Below are 19,800 nucleotides of genomic sequence, written 5' to 3' on the forward strand. Positions count from 1 at the left end.
TCTTTGTTTGCCTTGTAGACAGTAACACACACAGACACACACATGAAGCTCACCACTTGTGTCCTTTCTTCCCTCCAGACCTGCAGAGCTGCCTGATCTGTATTGCCTGTCGGATACCTCGCACCCAGACTGTCAGCAGTGAGTCTTTCATCACGAAGCAAGACCCCACTGGTAATACACACACACGCACCTGGGGTGCTGTGATAATCAGTTAGAAATCTCTGCATGCTTTTTATATTGCACCTAGCAGGGGTTGCCAACCTGTGGGCTGAAGGCCACCATGGGGCTACAGACAGTGAAACATTTAGAAAACACAAGTGTGGTGAATAAATGTGGCCAGAAAAAAACAAAAACAAAAACAAAACATGAATTATATTTTTAAAGCTACTGAGGTGTTTTTTTTTTAAGCTTCTTGCTTCCAGCTCAGTCCTGAATTTGTAATCACTATTGAGGCATCATTTGGCCTCAGTACTCTTACAGCCGCCAACATTTTTGAGATTTTCAACTTGGCCATGAGTTAGAAAAAGGCAGCAAATCAATGCCATACAGATTACCCACATTTCCCACACGTATTATTTATTGCAGCTCTCTACAGCCTTGCATTCTTGTCTTCTATACAATTTACTGTTGTTGTTTTTTATTGTTGTTTATGATTTATTTTTTTCCCAATTATGGTTCTTCATCTCATTTTTGAGTAGCTTAGCTGACCTTGTTTTTAACTGCAATTTTTTTTCTTTCTTTCTCATGGATCTTCTGCATGTAAGGACACAGCAACAAAAATAATTCCAAATAAGAAATGATCATCAGAAAAATGTGTTTATGCCACAGTAATTATGAGGGATGGGTCACAGGACAGAGAGGAATATAAAGTCTTTTGTGACTTTCTTCAGACATGTATGTATGATGTAGTAAAAACTAAAATCGTAAAAAAAAAAAAAACAGAGCATTGAAAGCAGTTTAGGAAATGTTGGCGCTTTCATGAGGTCACAGATCTGTGAACTCTGGACGTGTCAAGGTCACGGCAGATATTGAAATCAGCATGGACTGATCTTTTGTGTGCCTTGTGTGTTGCTAACCTCCAGGGAAGATCATCTCCATAGAAACTAGCGCTCTACGAGCGACGGGCCGGCCTGGCTGGGAGGACCTAGTGAGGAAGTGCATCTACGCCTTCTTTCAGCCGCAGGGCAAAGACCCCTCCCACGCCAAGAAGCTGCTGCATGAGGGTGAGGAGCTACAATTGATTGTTGGAGCCTCGCTCCCAAAATCATTGGCAAGCTCGCTACAAGCTTTGCCATAGTTACCAGAGTTTCAGCACTACCTCTCTACCACTATAATAGATTGAATTGAACTTTTTAAACAGGGAGCAGATGTGTTTATGCAAATTCAGATAGTGTATGTTGACATTTGTGTAGCAGAATGAATAGATTGTAAAGGAAAGCAGAAGAGTTTATATGATTAGAAGAGACAGAGGGATGTTGTTGTTATTGACTGATCTGCAGTTTGTTTTTTAAATCTAATCTTATTTTTCTCTGAAACACTAGCAAACTGAGATATTTCTTCTCTGAAATGACCAAGTTTTCTTGCTATGTTGCAAAGAGTTTGAGAAGATGCAGACTTTTAACTCCACAGGGGATTGGTGCCTGGAAAAAAGTAAACTGTTGCCTTAAAATGAATTTTCCAGGCAAGACTGGATTGATTTGGTCATAATCCAACCTTAAACACCGATGCAACATTATCAGCCTGCCCACAACTTGACTGATCTAACCCCCCCCCTCTTTTTTAACCTCAGCGCCAAACTTTTTACTATCCACCTTAAAAGCTTTATAACATCATTTTAGTTTAAAAAAAACAAACAAACAAACAAACAAACAAAAAAAAAACCGAAGTGTCACATAAATTATAAGACAAATTTAATCCATAGTCCAAATGAAGCCAGAAACACATCAGAAGCACATCCAGAAAACAATCACATGTATTACAGAGTGCTCACACACGCACAGACATCAAGTCAGAGTCATTAGACCTGCCAGATGTTAGCGAGTCTTTGCAGGGTATTTGGACAGTGGAAAAGGGGCTTTATGGGTTAGCTATGATGCAGAGATGTCATTTAGGACTCAGGGGGGAGTCGAAGCTCCTTCCCCAGATTTAAGGAAGGAAGATAGGAGATGAGATCAAAGTCTAAACACTGTTTGTCTCTGCATGTGTGTGTGTCTTCCCAACAGTGATGACCCATGGCAGCGCCATCAGCCCGCTGTACCATTTCACGTTAAATGACGGCACGCCGCTCAGCGCTCAGACCCGCTGCAAGTTCTGCTGCCCCCCCAACCCTGACGTACAGCCCTTCATTATGGGCATTCACACTATTGACAGGTACTGCGATGGGCACACAGACCAACGTACATGTTTGAGTGCACAACACTGGGATTAAAAACTACAAAGCAAATAAATTAGACCTTTTCACAGCAGACATTATGTCAAACGACAATGACTCTGTTTCACTCGAGTGTATTCCAGTACGCACAAAAGCTGAAACTCAAGCAGCTAAATGGAAGACAGCTAACATTCATTTTATGATTGAGTTTATCTGTGACTTTCCTTCTGAGACACACAAAAATGTCTCCTGGGGTTAAAAAAATGCCTGTAAATCTTTTTTAGCAGCAAGTTAAAGACCCTAATTTGGCTTCCTGATATTGCCTAATTATGTGAAAATTATTCACAGTTTTTACACTTTTGAAAACTGTTGGCGTGGGCATCATGAAAATTCTTGAAGATACTCAAGGCAGACATTAGGGTATAAATTAATTGACTTAATTGCACTTTATACAAAGTTGGAACAGTTGGTAAGTAAAATTAATGATCACTGTCTAATGTGTGTGCATGCGGATGTTATTGTAGACTTCGAAGCTCAAATTTGTGTGTAGATGCACTTTTGGAGACTGCAGGTTATTTTTGTGCATATCAACATAATTTCCCGGATAAGTCTTCATCGTGCTTTTGGGAAACCTGGAAAGGTCAGATGAAGTCTGAGTGTGAGTGGTTGTTGGTTTTCTGTCTGTCTCTGTGTGTTGGCCCTGTGATGGACTGGAGACCTGTCAGAGCTCCAGCATCCCCCCGCGACCTGGAAACAGATAGGCAGTTGAAGATGGATGGATGAATGAATGAATGAATGACTCTGACTGTGTGCACTCCTGCTCTACCACCCAGTCTCCCCAGCTGTCTCTTATTTTGCTTCATTCTTCCAGGGAACACAACACTGCTAGCTCTCAGGAAAACACTAACCCCAGCCTTCCACCAACCCCTGGCAGCCTTGCCCAGACTCCTTCCCGCTCCCCGACCCTCCCGCCCAGCAGCAACTCAACCCAAGGATCAGGCCTCGCCCCCTCAGGCCTTCACCCCAATAACAGCAACGCCTCCTCCCATGGGCATAACCTGGCCACACCCACAGGCTACCTGACGCCAAATCGGACGTGTCCCCCGCAGGTCAACAGCCCCTCTCCTTTGAGCAGCCCACTCACAGCCACCCCTACCTCTTTTATGTCACCCAGGATGCCACGGGCCAGCCCTGGGTTAGGGGGAAGCCCTCGGGTACCAGGGAACCCCTTCTCTCCCTCCACACCAGGCCTCCATTCCCCAGCCGGGGCGCTGAGCAGTGGGGGCAGCCTCAATCGGCAGCAGTCTGGTGGTGACAGTAGTAGTGGAGCCAGCAGTGGGTCAACAGGGTCCTTCTCCCTGTCCTCTCCTGTCCTTCAGAGACAAGCCAGTACACCCACCGGCTCCTTGACTCGGCCACCATCGGCAAAACCCCCAGAAGGAGGAGAAGGAGGGGGAGAGGACTCTGTTAAAGCCACCCTTCCTTCTGCTTCACAGCTGGGAACGCCCAGACTCAATCTGCTCCTCGACAGCAACGGGACAACAGCTGAATACAACAACAGCATCCACTGCACCTCATCACCTCATCCCTCGAACCCCGTGCCTGTCCCTCAGTGCCCCGCCTCCCACAGTACACTAACAGAACGACATAAGATCCTCCACCGGCTGCTGCAGGACAACAGTCCCAATGATGCCTCCACCATCGCAGAGGACGGAGTACATAAAAACGAAATCGAGATCAAGAAGGAGCCTCCAGCTAGTCCAGCTCTTACCACATCAGCTCCCAAGTCCAGTTCCAGGGAGCCCCAGGACCACCAGTTACTCCGCTTTCTCCTGGACACGGATGAGAAGGTGACTATTAAATATGTCCTGTGCCTTTGTTGACAGAAACTATGATTAAAATTTTTTAAGGTATTTTAATTTTAGGTATTGTGGGGAAAAAGGATAACAAAAACATGATTTGATTGTGGATTAATATCGGTGCGCGGGAGAAAAAACTCCTATATCTGAATGCCCTTTGTTTTTGAAGGACTTGGGGGACCTGCCTCCTCCGTCTGCCCTCAGCCTGCAGACGGTGAGGGTGAAGGTGGAGAAGAGGGTCAGTGGGGAGGGAGTGCCCTGCTTAGGGTCTGCTGTTGCAGCTGGAGGGGCGACCAAACCTGCAGGAGTTACCAGCAGCTCTGCATGCATCAGCCCCAAATTGAGTCCTGTTGGAGAGAACCGCCGGGACAGCCGCAAGGACAGCAGAGACTCCACGGTGCAGTTGTTGTTATTATGGTTATTATGGTGTTAATTAGTCGCATCTGTGAGTGGTCAGGTGGAGGCAAAGTCTGAACAGCAGGATTTCAGCTGCAACCAGTAATGAATATCATTTAGGATGTCCCGTTAAGTTCTCATAAAAAAGGTTACAGTTCACGGCCTCACGGTTGATTGCAAGATTGTTTTTACGGTGACAAGTTTGCATAGATCCTGTTCTGAGTCAGAGCCAAAGTACTCACAACTGTCATGATTAACTACTGCAGTGTTGAACTTAGAAAACATGTTTAAATATGGCTGATAGAGAAAAGATAAAAACCCCACTGAGGTTCCTCCAGAGCAGTGATGTCCTCCCAAGGGGATACTTTTAAAGTTGCCAGGTTTTAATTAAAAATTTCAGAATTAGCTTGTCTAATTTTAGGAAAAACTTGATGAGTCAATAACGAAAAATACTCCATATGTTTGCTTGGAGGGAGGGGAAAAAAAAAACAACTATCTGCAGACCTGATCTTCAACATGTTAGGGTGACCTCAGTGACTTGGCTTAGACTACACCAGCTTGGTCTAAGGTGGTCCAGTCACACATTTATGAAATCCAGATTATAACTGTGATGACCCAATACTCAATACTAAAAATTGTCCACCTGGAAGGAGAACATACAACACTGTAATTTCCTGATTTGAGCACAGTTTTAGAAAGAATATTTCACAATAGGACTTTTTCTTGTGAGCTTTGTTCCTGCCTTGGCAGTTGCCTGACAGTTGTTATAATTTACAAGTTGAATGTTTATTTTCTTGGACTTTTTCTCCCTTATAGACTCAGCTACCAGCTGCAGCCTTTGAAGCTCACTGGCCTTTGACTTTTCGTCTCCTTTCCGTGTCTCTTTCACTCACCATGTCCCCCTCTTTTCCCCTTACCCATTAATTCTTCACTTTTTCTTGCCATTACTCCGCTCACACGATAATCCTGTCTTTTGAAACATCTTCCTAATCACTACATCTTTTCATTAGTTTCTGTTTTACTCTGTTCCCCTCCCTCAGATGTCTGGTGGCCCTGTTGACTTGGACCCCCTCGCCCAGCTGCTGCCTGGCCTGAGAGGCCCAAGTGGAGCCAAACAGGGCAGCGAGGATTCAACAACCCCTGGAGCAGGCCCCCAGCTCCAGTCTCCGGCGCCCCAGGGCCAGCCCCCAGCTCAGCTCCAGTCCCCTGTGCCTCAGCTCCAGTCCCCCGTGCCTCAGCTCCAGTCCCCCGTGCCTCAGCTCCAGTCCCCCCTATCCCAGCCCCAGTCTCTTCCCCAGTTGCAATCGCCTTCACCCCAGCTCCACTCCCCCTCGCCCCAACTAAAGCTGCAGTCACCTACGCAGCTCCAGCCCGGCGAGGGCAGCACTCCCCGCAATGTAAATGTGAAGAGAGAGCCTCCAGGCACTCCTAACAGAGGTACAGGCTCAGCTCAAATGAAAGGGGAGGAGTGGGGGTCAAACAGAAGGAAATACTTTAGTGTGCATTAGTTAAGAGCCAGTATTCAGTATTTATTAAAACTAATGACAAAATATTATCTTTAGTCTTTAAAGACATTTCACTGGATTAAAAAAGTGTTATTATCATCATCAGCAGTATTAGTAGGTTCAGTTATAGAAGTGTTATTCAAAAGCTGTTTATTTATTCATCAACCTAAATATTGTTAGTCAATAATCCCTCTAGTGGCTGTTTAGAGGTGTTACAGTGAACAGACTGCTTATGGAACCAGAATCCTCATTTCACTTGCTCTGACTTTCAGCATCATATTCCACTGGTTGTTAGGTTGTTGTCGTTCTCACGTTTGTGTGTTTGTGTCCCAGGGCTCAGCGATGGCGGACCGCCCTCAGGCTGCAGCCTCCAGAGTCAGTCGTCCTTCGAATTCTGCAGTCCTCCGACTCAAAGCCAGGCGCAGGTCCAAGGACAGACAGACCCCTTCCAGACCCCCAAAGAGAGCAGCCCCTTTCCAGAGGCAGAAATTATCAACCCATTCAGTTCAAGCACTGGTACGCAACACGAGAGAATACAGTCAGCGGCTCGTGCTGGAAGTTTGGTCAGAAGTTCCTGTCTAAATCTCACCTGTAGTGAGGCGCTGCATGCTGTCCGTAACTTTACGGCTACATTTATAGTGTTTAGTTTTAGTCAGGAGTCCGTATTATTCTTTACTTTCCACTGATGTGTTGTTGTTGTTGTTTTTCAGGCCTAACTAAGATGGACGTGGGAGACTCCCAGTTCCAGCCTCTGGCCCTGTCTGAGTCATTGCCTTTTGATAGTCTTGGAACCCCTTTACAGGCTCCGCTGGCATCACCGCAAGAGTAAATATGAACCATCAGTCTATTTTTACTGTACTTGTCTGGATCATAATCACTTTATTTAAACCCATTGATGTCAATTCTGCAGTAGTGCGGATGATTACGTGCAGCTGGGCTCTAATAGGCCGTGTGCTCTCTGTGTGAGTAGACAGTGTGTGCCCTGTACGCTGGACGAAGTGCTCGGCCCTCCGACCACGCCTGAAGGCCGAAATGATGAAAAAGCTCTTTTGGAGCAGCTCGTCTCCTTCCTCAGTGGCACTGATGAGAGCGAACTGGCTGAGCTGGACAAAGCCCTGGGTATCGACAAGCTGGTACAGGTCAGTGTGTGGCGACAAATCTTTGATTCACATCTATTTTATCAGCTGTTTGTTTGTCTGTTTGTCTGTTTTATTAATGTCGAAAGAGTGCAACTGTTTTTTTTTTCTTCTTTAGTCTCTAAAGCAGTTTGTGTCAGACTATGCGAAGAGTGCTTTACAAATAAAGGCTAATTAATGAAGTTTGAGCAGAATTTTGGTATCAGTGTTTAATAATTAATTGTGCAACGCTAAATTTATTTATAATACAGAATCATCCCTTTCAAAATGTTTCACACAACATGATTTTGTTTTTCTTTCTTCAGGGTGGCTGCTTTGACACTTTGCCTCAAAACTTCCAAACCCAGCAACCCACTGCCACCCCAGTTTCCATGGACCCTAAAGTCCCAACCTACCCTTCCCAATTTACACCAGCTCCTCAAGCTCAGTTTCCCCCAGAGCTGGCCACAGTGGGGCCACAGGGTCTGGGGTTCGGAGCCCCTCGGGGCACTTTCCCTGGCGGGGCGGCGATGGGCCTGAGGGCCAGCGTGACGCGACCACAGGGGATGGGAGCTCAGCTCAGGCTGCCGCCCAACCAACTGCGCCTGCAGCTGCAGCAGAGACTGCAGGGCCCTCAGCAGGTGAGCACATGAGCGCAGTGACTCGTTTCATTCATTCACGCATCTCTGATTGATTCATCTTCTCAGCATTTTTCTTTTAAGAACAGACTTGAAGCACTTATGTGTTTGTTTTATCATCCTGGCTCACCTGTCTTACCTCCGGTTTTGTCTCAGCTCCAAAACAGGCTGGCAAGCATAAACCAGTTTCCTGGAGGAGCCCAGCATGTGAACCTGGGTATTCGTCAGGGGATTCAACAACCTCAAATGCCCTCACAAGTGAGTCCCAGTGGCAGCAGTGAGAGCCGGGCTCACCTCACCGTTGTGTTTCTCTCGTCTGCCTTCCGACAGATACTCTCCGCTTATAGTTCAGCTTTTACCGTCTGCCACCTGGATGTTCAGTCGCTCAGCAGTAGCCAGATGTTTTGCACAGAACTAATGTGGAGCATTTTTAACAGCACGGATATTTTCCTCAGGAGTCGTTGCGGAAGGAAACAGTGTGAGAAAGGGAATATTGGACATATATTCATCAGGTGGTGAGACATGATTGTAAATGAAGTTTCCCACACCAACATAAAAATGTATCAGTGTTTTAATCACAGCTGATTCTTGGAGAAAACACCTTCTACTGCAGCTTGAAGGAGAAATAAAAACATTTATTTTAAAAAAAAAAAAATCTGTTTAATTTAAATGCAGTAAGCCATTTAATACCATTCCTTAATATTATTGTGATTACATAATAGATAATATTAATTATAATGAAGAACTACCACCGTTTGTGTGAAACCAGATTATTAGCTGGTTCTTTCTTACTGTGATTGCGATCTCACATTGATCCTTCTCACTGACCTCGTGGATAATATCCTGTGTCATTTATTTAAAATGAAAATGAACATGTTCCCTTTTTTCCACATCATCATTCCAAGCAGCCTCCGCTGAATGCCCAGATGCTGGCCCAGCGTCAGAGGGAGCTCTACAGCATCCAGCACCGCCAGCGCCAGCTAATCCAGCAGAAGGTCATGCAGATGAGACAGAACATGGCAGGCACTCCGACCGGAGCTGTCGGGCCCATTGGAACTGCCAGGGTCCCCAAAGGTCCCCCCACGACACCTCAGCAGCAACAGCAGCAGCAGTTTAACTTCCCACCAGGGTACAACCCGATGACGGGAAACCCCCCTACCTCACCAAGTCACTTCAGCCCCATGTCCACGGGCCCTCTGGACAGCAAACTGTCCGCCAGAGTTCCTCTGAATAACCAGACGCTGATGGGTGGCGTGCAGGGCCAGTTCAGCAGCACTGTGAACTCCACGCTGCAGCAGGGCTTGTTTCAGCAGTTTGGAGGGACCGGTGAGTCCAATAGAAGATATTGATGTACATAGATACCCAAACTACCCATTTTTCCTTTTACCCGGTTAGTAAAAGACAATGAGAAAGTTTGACATCTTCCTGTTCTCATGTAGAAACTTGCTGCCTCTCATAAAGCTGCAGAACGTGTAAATTAGACTCAGCTGTTTGAAGTAAATCTGCATGCTTGTTAGGAAATCACTGTTTTGGTTCTGGCGCCTTTTGCATGTTTTTCACTTCACTTTGAGCAGGAAATAGTCAGTATCTGTGAACAAGGGCTCAGCAGTCAGGAGGTACAAGAGTGCTGTTCAACTACTCATTTTATGAGTCAGTGAACAGCGATGACTGCAAGAAAAAGATGATTTTGATCAAATGTACCCTTTTGGCCAAAGTTTATGAAACATAAAGCAAATTCCAGGTTGAACTTATTTATAATGGTTGATCAAAAAATTCAAAGTGATCTCTTTCCTGTTCCAAAGCCATGGTCCAGCAAGACCCATCCTTCCCTCCCGAGATGAGCCCGACCAGCCCGTTGTTGTCACCTCAAAACTCAACCTCCCAGAGTTCTCTGCTTCAGCAAGCCCCACCTCCTGGCTACCAGTCACCAGAAATGAAGAGCTGGCAACAGACGGGCCTGGTCAGCAACAGGTAAGGAAGCGTACGCTGTTTTCTGGGGTGGCCAAAGAGACTTTAATCAGCTGACCTCAGTGTGACGCGCCGCCTTGTTTCTCTCGCACAGCCTGTTCGGTCAGACAGGACAGAGTGCGGGGCAAGCGTTTGGCCAGCAAGGGGTTTACAACAACATGAGCATCACCGTCTCCATGGCAGGGGGCTCAGGCGGCGTGGGCTCATTACCTCCTTTGGGGCAGCCGGTTGTTATGAGCAACAGTAACCTCAGCAACGTGGGTTCAGTGTGCAGTGACCAGCAGGTTAGTTTCATGATGCAAACACACCAGCCAAATCGACTTATTCGTTTAATACCAATTTACATTATTCAGTACAGGTTGTATGCATGTTTTTGTTACAGAGTGAAAATGTCTGCTTAAAGGTTTCTACTAAATATTCACAGTCTCAGCACCATGGAGCTCATCAGGGCACCGCCAGCATTATTAAACATTTAGTAAAACGGTGTGTCAGTAACAGGATGGGATAACCTTAAATTCAGTGTTTTGGGACCTTTTTAACAGCAGAAATATCGATGTCTGTGTCATGTGGACAGCTGGACTGATGACGGTGTCGTTGTCTTCCATGTTTGCGTAGGTGCAGCAGGTTCAGGTGTTTGCAGACGTCCAGTGCACAGTGAACCTGGTTGGCAGCGACTCCTACCTGAACCAGGGCTCCATCGGGGCCGCGGCTGCTCAGAAGGGCCCCGGGCCACAGGGCACCCAGAACAACCAGGCCCAGCAGAAAAGCCTCCTCCAGCAGCTGCTCACAGAGTGACACCTTCCACCCCCTTCAGCTCTCCTGCTCCCTCTACTTCTCACTTCTACACCTCCACGTCGGAGGCCAGCGCACCAGACCCATTGCTGTCTCTGTCTCACCTTTTGGATGGATGGATGGATGGATGTTCGGACGACCGAGGAGTTGGCTCGGAGAGGTCTGGCTGTCTGTGGAGTCAGGCAGCCGAACCACTTCTGTGCAAGAGGGGGAGGGGGTTGTTTGGGGCTGGTGGTTTTGCCGCCCAGTACTTTCTGAAAACACTCAAGTCAGAAGGAGCAGCAGTGTATTTAAACCTGCCTGTCTAATCTGTCTGACAACCTGTCTGTCTGCCTCAGCCTATTAAAGGCAGTGTTGTCTTGCTGCTCATTCCTTGGTGACCTACTTCCTGCTTCCTGACCCAAGAAAACAACTGCGACATCATTGTAGATTTGCCAAGTTGTCGTCACTGTCAAATCAGGGCCGGCCTCCTTTCTTTCTTTTGTGTTTCTTTTTTTTTTTTCTTCTTCGTCTTTTAATTCTGATCGGATGGTTTCTGTCAGGCTGTCGCAGCAGCAGCAGTGCATCTTGGGAGCACGAGTCGCAGCGTGCAGCTGAGCTCAGCGTTTTTTTTTTTTTTGTTTTGTTTTTTTTTTTTTTGTATTTTAAACATGTGGGAGTATCCCACACAGCAGCACCTCTGGCTTTTTTTATTTTATCTTCTGGTTTGTTTTTGTTTTTCTCTACCTGTCTCTCAGCGATGTGGGAATGTTAAGGTTTCAGACCTCTGTGGCATTGTGGGATAGAAGCTCAGTATCAGCTGGTTCTGTGACTGTCTCTCTCTATCAGCTACAGTGCCTGGTGGAAGTTTGAGTTTTTCCCAAGCTCTGCTTCTCCTTCTACATATTATTCTATTTACATCTTGTTTTATTTGAAAACATTTTTTTTGGAATTGTTTTGTTAAAAAAAAAAAAATCTTCTGCTCTCACCGTGATCATCATCATCATCATCATCATCGTCGTCGTCATCATCTTCATGCTCATCAGAACAAGCTTTGACAACAGCCTGGATGGATGGATGGATGGATGGATGGATGGATGGGAGACAGATGGGATGCTGCTCAGTTTGGAACTTACGTGTCTTTCTCCCCCAGGAGGAGGTTTTATTTTTATTATTTTCAAAATATAAAAAAAAGACTGTTATGATTATTTAACTGTCTGTCCGTCACATTTTGCCCCTCACCTCCGCAGCTGTGAATACAGAGCCCTGTTGGGCTCTCTCTCTCTCTCTCTCAGTGTATCTTTCTTGCTATCTCTCGGCCTATCAGTGTTGTTTGCCATGTGCACCATGCAGGCGGGTAGTATTGTACAGTACAGAAGGACAAAGACTTGGGGATGAGCTCACTCTTCTCTTTTAACTGCTTTCCTTTTTAAAAAAGTGTATAATTAATTAATTATTCAGAACAGCAAAACTACGTATAAATGTGATTTGATCCAGAATTTTTTTATTTAATTTTTTTTTTTTAGCTTCCACTTTAAAAAACAAAACAAAAACAACCCAATCTAATCATGTCAGCTCTTGTCTTTTTGAGGTAATTCTTTTGGCATCAGGATATTTTAATACTGCTTAAATGTTGCAGTGGAGGAGGAAGTTAATTCCATTTTTGCAAATGTGAAAAAAGGAAAAGAAATTTGAAACAGCTGAGTTTAGATATAATTCCATTACGCTCCCATGCAAGTAGCCCCACACGTTCAAAGGGGGAGGGGCTGGGTGAGGCTGTGAGGTGGGAGGAGGAGGGCCGGTTGGGTTTGATTACTTTTGCTTTCTTTTGTGGTAACCAGGGAGCTAGTTAGCTATATTGTCTTGCTTTCTCCCTTTTTTTTTTAAAATTCTCATATATGTAAAATACTTTCAAGAGAACCTTTCAGACAGTACATGTGTTTGTAACCATTGTATTAAAAAAAGAAGACCTTAAACTGCGCCCCTTGGCTGCGGTACTGCACATGCAGTCACAGCAAACGGTGCGTTTCACGGATGTCGCTCCTATATAATGACATTTAAATAGAGGCTTTAGTCATAGAAGTTCCTAACAAAGATGTGATGGATAATTCATTTAAAGCTGTCATGAAATTGAAAACAGGATAGGGTGAGGATGTCTCCCCTCCTCCTTCAAACCCTTTTTTTTTATTATTGTTATTATTATTTTATATATATATATCAGTGTCGTTCGCATTGAGGATCTTTGTTTTTTCTTTTTCTTGGATTCAACCCTCTTCTCCCTCCACCTCTGGTCCTCAGCCTGATGAAGACTTCACTCCACTGGTTCAACACACACATACAGTTTTCTGTTGACTACTGTTGCTCAGTCAGACACTGTCTCTCTCAGCGATAACAGACCTCTGTTAACAAAAAAACAAAAAAACACAAAAAAAACTGAAAGAAGATAAACAATCCACTTTTTTAACAAGGAGAACAACCTGGGAAATGAATAATAAAAAGTGAGACATTGCCTCTAAATATTCTTCAAACGATAAAATTCATGTGAAGACGGTTTATCTTTACATTGGACACGTTTTAATGCAGATGTCAATATTTTTAGGGCTCAGTCTGGCACTTTACCCAAAGCTTTCCAGTGTAGGATACTAAATTTCATCTGGTCTCACAGAACAAATTTTATCAGGGAATGTGCTGTGACCAGACTTTCCCTGATGGAATGAATCCCGTGTGAATCCTTCTTTCTTTCTTTTTTCCTCTCGTCACAAAAAAAAATCTGGCGGGGAGTTTGTGCAGACGGCACAGACCCCACATGTCAGATAGATCAGGACGTTTCATCAGCTTCTGTACAGCTACCTGACTCATCCCTCACCAACATGCAGTCTGATGCGACTTCAGTGGAATAGGGCTTTCCTGTGTACTGTTTATTTTTCTTTTTTTGCAAAGATAATTCACTATATGCGACAGCGCCCAGATACAGAGGGATAGTATACAAGGTCAACATTCCACCCACCGACTCCTCCAATGTTATTTGATGTTAGAGCCACTTTGTGCACAGCTGGAACGCCCTGGTTGTGGATTCAGATCCATTCACTTTGTACCCAAACAGTTGCCCAGGAGCAGTCTTTAATCTTTCTTAATCATTTAACTCCTAATGCGTCTTTTTTCTCTCCCTGAGATGGGTTTTACTTCTTGTATTTTTCTGTGTATATATTTATTATAAAAGCATGTGGAGAAATCATCAGTAGGCCTTTAATGAGCACCTTTTTTTTTTATTACCTCATAAGCTTTCCTTTTGACCATGTTTTCACACTGTGAGCAGCTTGTTTAAGAGGTCACTGTTTTCTGAGACTCGAGACCTCCTGAAAACCTGATGTTGAAACATCATGTAAATCCTTCTGCTTCATTCTTTGGCTATGTTACATCTTTTTTTTTACATATACTGCTGGCTATCAGACACTTCTGGGTTAGAAAATACCAGCAAACAAGCTAAATGACAAACAAAGGATCAGTCGTCCAAATAGTTGGCAGTTCTGCCGTCAGTGTCTAAGTGTTTTACATTTCTTTTTCCTTTGACCTGTGTCAAATGTTGTGTTTTCTCAGTTTGAAACTTCCCTCTACCTCCATGCTGGACAGCTCAACAGTATAAGTGCAAATTCCTATTTAACAACAACTGCAGCAAAAGAAAAAGTTATATCGCTCCATGTCCTGTTTTTCAGCTCTTGATCTCAAAACGCGAGCGTCAACATGTTCCACAGTGCAGTTATTTTAACCCTGACCCCTCCCCCCATAAGGCAAGAGCAGGGTTAAAAACGTAAGGAGAGGACTGTGGCGCCTTTTATATGCCTGCACTTCCACATCTTTCTCCATTTTTGCACTTAAAAGAAAGAGAAGCACTTCACGAAGAGGGGAAACGTGGAAATCCGATGCGCAGTAAAACAGATTTCATCCACGTCGCCCGTCTTTGTAGAAACTTTCTGGCTTTTCCTATAAACCGGATCACGTTTCTCACAGTGTGAATGCAGGAGTCAGACAGTCCTGTGCCACTGTTTGGTTGGTGTAAACTACTCAGAAGTTGCACAAAGTGGGAAGAATGTATTCTCTGGAAAGGTTTCTGTCCTCTTGATCGTCAGCTCTGATGATTTCACACATACAGTATTGATACAACCCCCCCTCACTTTCCTGTGTGGAATAGGCATTCCTATGGAAATAGTTTCCTCTACAGCTCTGTTAAGCTTATCCTGCTATGAACCCCCCCCCCCTCCAACACACACACACACACACACACACACACACAAACACACGCCAAATACAACCAATGCATATGTAATGTTTTTTTATGCAACATCCATTCATGGAACTGACAGTCCCTCCCTTCTCACTACAGTTAACAGGTACAAGGTTAGGTTCTTTTATAACATTGGTTTCAAGATGTTAACATAATGTATATAACAGAGAAATGTGAATATGTATTTGTTCAGAATCAACAAAAAAATGTAGTGCTCCGAGTTTGTGGTAAATAACTACTCGCCTCCGTCATGTTTTTATTTTATGTTTTGATTTTCTACTTTTTTATTTTTCTGATGATGTATGTGTGTATGTATATGACTATCAGTGAGTGCGTATGTATGTGTGGAAGTGATTAATACTGTATATCTGGTGTTCTCTAAGATGGAAAAGTTGAAGATGTCCTTGTTTGATCCTTTTCTTCTTTTACTCTTTAGACCCTGCACAGTACCTGTGGGTGTTTTCAGATAACTATGCCAGAGAATGGTTTAGCGACTGCTGAATGTGATTTTACTGAGAGAGAAGCAGTGTGGACTGGCTTTTTGTACGGGTTAATTTAAAAAAAAAAAAAAAGGCCATATTATTTAATTTTCTCTGTTGTCAAAAGTTTAAGCAGATCTGGGAGAGTGGAGCCTTGGTTTTATGGAGAAGCATTGCTGGTTGTTGTGTTTATGAGTGAGCTTTTTTAAACTGTCTGACTGATGTAGCCTTTTTTTGCATTTGTCAATAGTTAATGACCAAAGCTTCAAGATGTTTGATGGGTATCATATGCAAACCTCACCATCACCGGACAAGACATAATGTAGCGTCCCTTTTCGTTCATTTGGATCACACAGAAACGTCTTTACGCACGCTCGTCCTTCCTCGCTCTCTACTTTATAGACACTGTCTGTCCTTCAAAGTGGCCTATCAGCAACGAACCCACGCAATGTCCCAAAGTTAGGTCAGTTTAGAGACATCCCCACTTTGCCAATGAGGTCTTTTGAGCCTGAAGTGCTATCATTCGTTTACAGGAAGAAAGAAAAAAAAAAAACAAACAAACATTGCAACCGTTAGCTATGCACCTTACTGAAACAAGCATTTCCTCACTTTGACTTGGGTATCTAGATTTAACACTGGAGCAATTCTCAATCATTTCATAAGGACTTTAGTTATTTCACACACACACACAAAAAACTCTTCAGTGGGAGTTTCCCCTTCAGTGAATTTAGTTGATATCTGACGACCTTTCCCATCTTAAGATCTCATTCTAGAACAAAAGAGAAAAAAAAAAGACACTTGTTTTTTTTTTTTCCATTAACTAAATACTTTATACCAAACTTGAGGTGCCTCCTGTATATATTTTCTGCAGTAAAGATTGCTCCTTTGCTGTTCAACAGTAATAACCTTGTTAACCAGGGTTTTTTTTAAACCTTTTTTCACCTTTATAAAAAAAAAAAGTGTACTGTATTTTAAATGACTTTTTTACACACGTAGAAGATTAATCAGATTATTCCAGGAATTTGCAAATACAATCTAATTTTGCACTTTATATCAGATTTACTTGGAGTGAAAAGGCCATCAGAAACTGTCTCAATCAGATCAGTGTTTGGAGATAGAACAACTTCCCCTGAATGTACTGACAAAATGTTCATTTTAGTAGTTAAAATTAGAAATTAGCGAATTGCTCAGGTTCTTCATGAAGAACTTGACCGTAGTGGATATACCCATTATCCAGATGACGACAAAAAAAATTGTACACACTTTTACCTTTTTTGTATTGTAGTTCTGTCTCTTTCTCAGTGTCTTTCTGTCTACGCCAACCGATCCTCAGTATAAATACTATGCCAATCTTCTTCAGGTGACGTCCCTGCCCTCCTCTCTCTCTCTGTGCTGTCAGCTGACGCCAGGCGTACTGTTAAAAAAAATAATAATAATAAAAAAAAAAAATCTTCTTGCTTGAATCTCAGAACATTCCTGCTCACAACAGTTTGCTCTGTAGCTGCTTGCTGCCCGTCGAATCCACTCGGCGTCCGCTTTCCTTACCCGCAGCTTTGACGGTGTCTTTCCTTGAACCAAGGTGGACACTCGCTTTTATATTAGTAAAAGTCAAAGGTCTGGTTGTGTGAGACTTAACCTCTGCTGTCTAGCAACAATTGTGCACTGACATAAATGACAACACACTTCTCTGTGTTGCTTGTCTTCTCTGTTTTGCTTGTCTCGTCAAACTTTTGTGTACTACTAATGTAGTATTTAATGAGTATTTAGCGGTGGGCTGGTACCAGGATCGGGAGTAGCTAATGTAGCTAATCATTTTGGTGGTCACAGTTTGGTGTCGGAGAAATTCATAGCAAAAAAAATTTGACAATTAAAAAGTAAAGAGGGCTACAGTTAGTTTAAAATATTTAGGATTCTTGCTTGTCATTGGTCCAAAATGGTATTAGTTCACTGCGAATCACAACACCCACTCATTGAAATCTCTGCTCTGTCAAAGCTACCACAGCATCACTTGTCAAGTATTGTAAGCGTTGCCTTATTGGGACTGGGTTTGGATTTGGTGTCAGAGATTTAAAAGAAGGCTTCTTATTAACTCACTACTTTCATGTTGTTTTGGTGGCAGTAATGCTTTTCTCAGGAGAATTTGAGAGAAAAAAAAGACCAAGGTTCCACTTTCTCCCTTGTACAAATTAATATAAATGAAATATATATAAATATATATTATACATTTTACCCATTTTTGTCCAGTTTTGTATATTACACTCATGTAAAGTTTGTTTTTAACGAGGCATCGGAGCAGCTATTACAAGACAATATGAGTGACAATGTTCATCTGGGAGAATTTTATGCATGTTATATTTTCTCTTTTCTCTCTCGCTCTCTCTCTTTTAATACCCCCCTTCAGCCCCCTGCTGTTCAGGTGTGTAACGTGAATATAAAGAAATCTACCTTTTCTTTGGAATGTTGTAGACAATCAGTCTCAGGCCGGGTCCAGTCCCTGCAGGGAGTGAGAGCCCTGTAGGCTGATAGACAAACAAAAACTCTTTCTTTTTTTTGTTTGACAATTAAACTTTCTTTATTTGCATCTACTGGAAGTCTAAATTTGGAGGTTTGTTCATTCATATGTTTGTGGCTGCTCAAGTTTACACACACACACACACTTCTCTACTACACTCAAAACACAAACACCTCGTGCATTTGATCCCTCTGCTTTTTATTTCCAAGGTAAGGATGCCAACCTTGAGGAAATGATGCTTTGACTAACAAATCTATAACATCTATGAATGTGGGAATGCAACACATTGCAATAAAAGCACCATTTGAAATGCAGCATGTGGTCTCTGTTCATTTTTTCTGGCTGTTCTCAGATGACATTTTTTATTTTGACCTTTTTATTGTATTTCAAAAAAGCTGGAAAATCATTAAAAGAATAAACATTAACCAACAAAACTGTCAGTTTTCACGTTAGTATTTTTAGTAGGCAGCAGCAGCAGCAGCGTTTCCTGTCATTTTAATTATTATTGTCAGATACATAATATATTAAAAATATGTAACTACATAATATGGCAACAGAAAGAAATTGGTTTTCATGCACTTCATACAATAATGACCTGAAATGGACTGACACTTTTTTTTTTTCCCAACAAAAGAAATAAGTAAAGAAAAGTAAAGAGTATTAAAATGTAACCAGATTGATTGTATTTAAATTATGTGTGTATTAATCTTAAAATAAAGTCAGACTATAATGGAATGACATGAGCTGACACTTGTTTAAAATAAAAAAATCAGTAAATCATAAACGTTAATAAAATAAATAGTTATTTATTTATTTATATTTATAACAAAGAGTTATTTAAATCTAAATGACTGCCTCAGCTTGGCCTCCGTCAGTTTCAGGAGTCGGCCCAGTTCCTCTCATAAAAGATAAAATTAAATTAAACCGCAGAAATATAAATAACTGATTAAAAACGCCATTACAGGCATCCGACTGCTAGCTCCTGGTTAGCAACCTGCTAACATGGCGGTAGATAACGTTTTTTTTTTTTTTTTTTTAATAATGCTACCAACATGAGAAAACCTTTATTTGTCATTTTATTATTTTATAATGTTACTATTTAATTATTAATGAATTACATACGCAGAAATCGCTGCCGGCCGCGAGACGTCATGTGATCAGGAAGCGGAAGTGTGTACCAAAACACGATTAGCCGTTAATTGCCCGCGAAGCCGCCATCTTGGAACGAAATAATCCGCTGGCGTCGCGACGAGCTGTGAGTGCAAATCTAAGTTATTAGAATGGAAAAAGACTTGATAAATAAAGGGTCAAACCGCTGCCGAAGATTTTTTACTTTAGTTGATAATATAATTTATAACCGAACTGATTCTTCATTGTATTTATCGTTGAAATGCCTTAAAAGCGTAAAAGAGTTTATTCAGCCTAGTATCAATGTGACCGCTGCCAACTGTCTGCTAAGTATTTCAAATCAATCGTTGTATTTAGTGTTTATGAGCTGAAATTAAAGTCAAACAGATGCTGAGCTGAAAAAGTGACTCACATCTGTAAATTAGTAAAATTCTAACTCATTCAATATGTTAAAAGATGCCAGTTACTGAGTTTATGGAAATATAAATAAAGAGCTGGTACCATCGTGATGTCAGCCATTTCATAAATATCTTATACTCTTAACATGTATTACAAACAGAAATAACCACATTTTTCACCAGTAGGTGGAAATGCTTGTCTGTATCTGAGCTATTTCCTGGAAACAATACATACTCAAAGACCAGCGTTAAAGATTATTTTGTTCATTTCAAGCAACACTATTCTGTCGTGAGTGAAATTCTTGCACTTTCAGGTCAGTCATGGAATGTCTCCACGTTCTACCTTTTATGGAAATGCCAACACAACCGAAAACGACA

At 42.6% G+C, this 19,800-nt stretch overlaps 1 protein-coding gene across 4 annotated transcripts in view; it reads left to right on the top strand.

Annotated features, from left to right (window-relative positions):
- The window catches only part of ncoa1 (nuclear receptor coactivator 1), a 41,447-nt gene extending 30,319 nt beyond the window's left edge, over positions 1–11,128 (top strand). For 3 of the 4 annotated variants that reach the window (XM_029496994.1, XM_029496996.1, XM_029496995.1), the window contains 15 exons: positions 79–171; positions 1,083–1,223; positions 2,223–2,370; positions 3,243–4,221; positions 4,400–4,627; positions 5,667–6,063; positions 6,465–6,647; positions 6,842–6,956; positions 7,102–7,270; positions 7,573–7,887; positions 8,041–8,142; positions 8,790–9,210; positions 9,687–9,855; positions 9,947–10,136; positions 10,468–11,128. In XM_029496994.1, the coding sequence (XP_029352854.1) occupies positions 79–171; positions 1,083–1,223; positions 2,223–2,370; positions 3,243–4,221; positions 4,400–4,627; positions 5,667–6,063; positions 6,465–6,647; positions 6,842–6,956; positions 7,102–7,270; positions 7,573–7,887; positions 8,041–8,142; positions 8,790–9,210; positions 9,687–9,855; positions 9,947–10,136; positions 10,468–10,647 (3,830 nt within the window). In that variant the 3' untranslated portion in view covers positions 10,648–11,128. The remainder of the gene's footprint in view (positions 1–78; positions 172–1,082; positions 1,224–2,222; positions 2,371–3,242; positions 4,222–4,399; positions 4,628–5,666; positions 6,064–6,464; positions 6,648–6,841; positions 6,957–7,101; positions 7,271–7,572; positions 7,888–8,040; positions 8,143–8,789; positions 9,211–9,686; positions 9,856–9,946; positions 10,137–10,467) is intronic. The other variant, XM_029496997.1, reaches the window with a different exon arrangement.
- The last annotated feature ends 8,672 nt before the right edge of the window (positions 11,129–19,800 follow it).

This window comes from Echeneis naucrates, chromosome 24, assembly GCF_900963305.1.
Source record: "Echeneis naucrates chromosome 24, fEcheNa1.1, whole genome shotgun sequence".
Classification (NCBI taxonomy): domain Eukaryota; kingdom Metazoa; phylum Chordata; class Actinopteri; order Carangiformes; family Echeneidae; genus Echeneis; species Echeneis naucrates.